General features: G+C 49.2%; 1 protein-coding gene across 1 annotated transcript; it reads left to right on the forward strand.

Moving 5' to 3' along the window:
• Positions 1-2,814: 2,814 nt before the first annotated feature.
• LOC780605 (cysteine proteinase EP-B 2) lies at positions 2,815-4,496 on the forward strand. Its single transcript, XM_044481637.1, has one exon. It carries the CDS (start codon positions 3,006-3,008, stop codon positions 4,137-4,139), a length of 1,134 nt encoding a protein of 377 aa, XP_044337572.1. The 5' UTR covers positions 2,815-3,005; the 3' UTR covers positions 4,140-4,496.
• Positions 4,497-4,771: the final 275 nt, after the last annotated feature.

Raw genomic sequence — 4,771 nt, forward strand, 5'->3', positions numbered from 1 at the left:
CTTGTCTTCGTCTAGTAGCCCTGTTTCACTGTTCGGTGAGGTTGGTGTTTCGTTGAATAAGATGACTTCGGTCTCTTCTCACCATGGTGACGCTCTCTCCGACGACGCCGTTGAGCCGATGGCCTTGTCTGCTCGCCGTTCGTTCGGAGCGGTGAGCTTTATGTTTCCTGTGTCTGGCAGCTGTTGCCATTCAAGGCAGCGTCGGCAAAAGGGATATGTAGGTGCTGGTTCAAGGTTGCTGGCCCGATGGGGCGGATCTGGCGTTCTTTCTTGACAACGACGGCGGGATTTATCAAAATTGGATCCATGTTGGCGTGGGGAACATCCTCGGACGACTCGCCACATCGCCAAGTGCCTATTCTGCAGGTCTGGTCTTCGGCTCTCACACCTTCAAGGCTATGGCATTGGTCTGGATTTTGGTTTGTTGGTGTTCCATGTCTTCCTCTGGTGTGCGCCTAACGATGCTGATGGTCGAAGGCGGTTTCAGATCTAGTTGTTTGCATGGACCCCAAAGGACTTATTTGTAATATGTTTCTATTTGGGGTTCTTGAACAAATTGGACACGGTCTTATGATAGTTTTCACATGTATATACAAGTATACTCCCTTCGTTCCTAAATACAAATCTTTTTAAAGATTTCAATATGAACTACATACGATGATATAAGTCTTTTTATAGATTTCAATATGTGAAACGAACCGAGTGATACTTCGTTTATTAGTAATTACTAACAAAAAAACCCGTGCATTGCAACGGGAAAGAAAATAACACATGTTCTTAACCCAATAACCATGACTCAAGACCTTAATAGGCCCGCGTCTTTTAGTTTCACATGACATCACATTTGTATTTCCTCTATACTCACACACTCGCTCGAAAAAAAAGCCCATGCATTGCAACGGGAAAGAAAATAACACACACTCTTAACCCAATAACCATGACTCAAGACATTAATAGGCCCATGTCTTTTAGTTTCACATGGCATCATATTTGTATTGCCGACAGTGACCTCTGTGCTCATACAATGAAAACACGTTTGAATGCGGTTAGTCTTAATGTCTCTCTTTTGCGCGCGCGCACGTGCGCACACTCGCTTGGAATAAGATAAAAAGTATGTTGTTTTTTTCCCGCAAGGTTTTTCATAGTTGTGTATGCATGGTTCTCGATGTTTTTTTCTCTCACTCTGGTTTTAATAGATGTTTATTTGCAATTTGAATCACCGACGGTACAAAAAAACAGACCGTACACTATATATTAAGTTTGCACCAAAAATTATATTTTAGCAATATTTAACAGCTAAAAATAACTTCATATTTAGATTCTACATATTTTTTTAATCAAGTTTCATATATAACATGTTAAAATTTAAGTTACGGTTTAAAAGATATGAATAATCTTATTTTACATAAACTGTAGATTGATTAACCGAAATGTCAAGGGGTTTTCTGTTAAAACTAAAAAAACGTTTTGGTTAACTTAAATATGGACGGCGGGTTGATTGTCTAAAACGTCAGGGGGTTTTCTGAGAAAATGAGAAAAAATGGTTCTATTATAACTTAAACATGTACTGCGGGTTGATTTACAGAAAATTGAGGGGTTTATTTGTAAAAATGGTGTGATGGACGACCAGAAACAATCCGTGCTTTATTAGTACTCCTTCCTTTCATCTATATAGGGCCTAATGCGTTTTTAAGACCGCCTTTGACCATTGACAAGATTAATAGTACATGACATGCACAATATGAAAATTATATCATTGAAAGCTCCTTTCACACATAAATTTAACGGTGTGCTTTGTGTAAGTTGCATGTCATATATTATTGCTCTAATATTTGGTCAAAGTCAGCCTCAAAAAACGCACTAGGCTCTATATAGATGGAAGGAGGGAGTAGGTAAGATAAGATAAGATAAGAAATAGCGGTTCAGAGTAAAAAGAGAGCGGAAAACGTGTAGTACTAGACGGAGCAGCCTACCCACAGTCGTCCGCCTCTTGAGAGTGGGAACAGAGTAAACGCAAACAACCGCCGCGCCGCAGACTACCCCGACGAGCCGCCGGCCGGCCGACCGGTGTAGTTAATACAGTGGCGGAGCACCTCGGACTCCTCAACCGCCATCAATACCGTGCTTGATCCTCTCGACAGACTCAACGGCCACCCCAAGCACAACAGCCGTAGGGGTACGTACGTACTACGCGATGAGGCTGGTCACAATGGGAAGGAACTTAGGAGTAACATCACACACTCCAATACAACTTTGCTTATGTGGCACATATTTAATGAAGAGAGAGGTGCTTGTGGTAACTAGCTAAGTTACCGGAACATCACACACTCCAAGAAACAATGAGTCTATAACCTAATAAATACATCGTTGCATGACACTACATAAATGTTCCTACCCACTATGAAGATAGTAATATAGTTTAGGGAAGTGTGTAAGTTACTAGCTTATGTTCTTGCCCATTGTGACCAGCCTGAAGCATTCACCAGTAACTGCATCTACCAGTTCTACGGCGTAGCATCCATGGAACTACACACCTACGATCAGCAGGCTATCACAGCCGGCGGTGATCAAGTGACCCAAACATACGAATGAATCATGCCTGCACCTGGCGATGAATCTTCGTCGCCTCCCAAATATCACCGCCGAACGCAACTTGGGAGCAAGCCGCAACCACCTCGAGCAGAGTCTGACACCGCTCCGCTCAGCTTTCTGTTACCGCCATTTAAAGTTTTAAACCTCCTCGTGTCTTTCCCGCCGCAAAGCAGATCGCCGGAGCAGCACCGTTCTGCCTCTAACTCCCTGCTTGCTTGCATGCAAAGCTTCTCCACACTCCTCGGTGCTCGATCGGTCGGACGATCTCCACCTATAAATACGCCTCCTCCCTTCTCTTCCACCATCATCATCTCACACTCGAAGCTAACTAGCCCCCAAGCAGCTGCTAGGTCTGCAGTACAAAGGTAGCCACTACAGCTCGTGGTGTACCGGCGGTAGAGCAGAGCAGCACGATGGGGCAGCTCAGCAAGAAGCTTCTGGTGGCGTCCATGGTGGTGGCGGTGCTGGCCGTGGCAGCAGTGGAGCTGTGCGGCGCCATCCCGCTCGAGGACAATGACCTGGAGTCGGAGGAGGCGCTGTGGGACCTGTACGAGCGGTGGCAGACCGCGCACCGCGTGCCCCGCCACCACGCTGAGAAGCACCGCCGCTTCGGCACCTTCAAGTCCAACGTCCACTTCATCCACTCCCACAACAAGCGCGGCGACCGCCCCTACCGCCTCCGCCTCAACCGCTTCGGCGACATGAGCCAGGCCGAGTTCCGCGCCACCTTCGCCGGCTCCCGCGTCAGCGACCGCCGCCGCGACGGCCCCGCCACGCCACCGTCGGTCCCGGGGTTCATGTACGCCGCCGTGAACGTGTCGGACCTGCCGCGGTCCGTGGACTGGCGCCAGAAGGGCGCGGTGACCGGCGTCAAGAACCAGGGCAAGTGCGGCAGCTGCTGGGCTTTCTCCACCGTGGTGTCCGTGGAAGGCATCAACGCCATCCGAACCGGGAAGCTGGTGTCGCTGTCGGAGCAGGAGCTCATCGACTGCGACACGGCGGACAACGACGGGTGCGAGGGCGGGCTCATGGACAACGCCTTTGAGTACATCAAGAAAAACGGCGGGCTCACCACCGAGGCCGCCTACCCGTACCGGGCTGCCAACGGCACCTGCAGAGCCGCGAAGGTGGCCAAGAGCTCCCCCATGGTGGTGCACATCGACGGACACCAGGACGTGCCGGCCAACAGCGAGGAGGCGCTGGCCAAGGCCGTGGCGAACCAGCCCGTGTCCGTGGGCATCGATGCCAGCGGGAAGGCGTTCATGTTCTACTCCGAGGGGGTGTTCACCGGTGAGTGTGGAACAGAGCTGGACCACGGCGTCGCGGTGGTCGGGTACGGCGTGGCGGAGGACGGCAAGGCGTACTGGACGGTGAAGAACTCGTGGGGCCCGTCGTGGGGGGAGAAGGGGTACATCAGGGTGGAGAAGGATTCCGGTGCCGAAGGCGGGCTCTGCGGCATCGCCATGGAGGCATCCTACGCCGTCAAGACGGACAGCAAACCCAAGCCCACGCCCAGGCGCGCGCTCGGCGCCTGGGAGTCTCAGTGATCGTCCCAATCTCTATGCGTGTCTGAATTATTTCTACTATATTCCTAGTTAAATTAGGGTGAAAAAATAAATTACAGCTGAATCAAGTGCTTCTCCGTCCACACGCAAGAATTAGGTGTGTAGCGTGGGACCAGGACGATCGACATAATTTGTTTGGATTTATACGAATGTAATGTAAAATGTAATAATGCATGCAATGTACTGGTAATGTTTGTAAGTGTAATACCCACGATGCGGCTATATCTCCTACGTGTCGGAGCACGACTTAGAGGCATAACCGCATTGTAGGCATGTGCAAGAGGGGTAATCTTTACACATCCCATGTACTGAATAAGATAAAGATAAAGAGTTGGTTTACAATCGCCACTTCACACAATACAAGAATATAACTTTACATCATCCAGAATACAATCAAGGTCCGACTAGGATCCCCGATCGCCCCAACTGGGCTCCACTACTGATCAACTGGAAACGAAACAATACCACGAACACGAACTTCATCGAGCTCCCACTTGAGCTCAGCTGCGACATCTGCACCGGTATTATCAGCACCTGCAACTGGTTTTGGAAGTAATATGTGAGTCACGGGGACTCAACAATCTCATACCCTCGCGATCAAGACTATTTAAGCT

This window comes from Triticum aestivum, chromosome 3A (assembly GCF_018294505.1).
Source record: "Triticum aestivum cultivar Chinese Spring chromosome 3A, IWGSC CS RefSeq v2.1, whole genome shotgun sequence".
Classification (NCBI taxonomy): Eukaryota; Viridiplantae; Streptophyta; class Magnoliopsida; order Poales; family Poaceae; genus Triticum; species Triticum aestivum.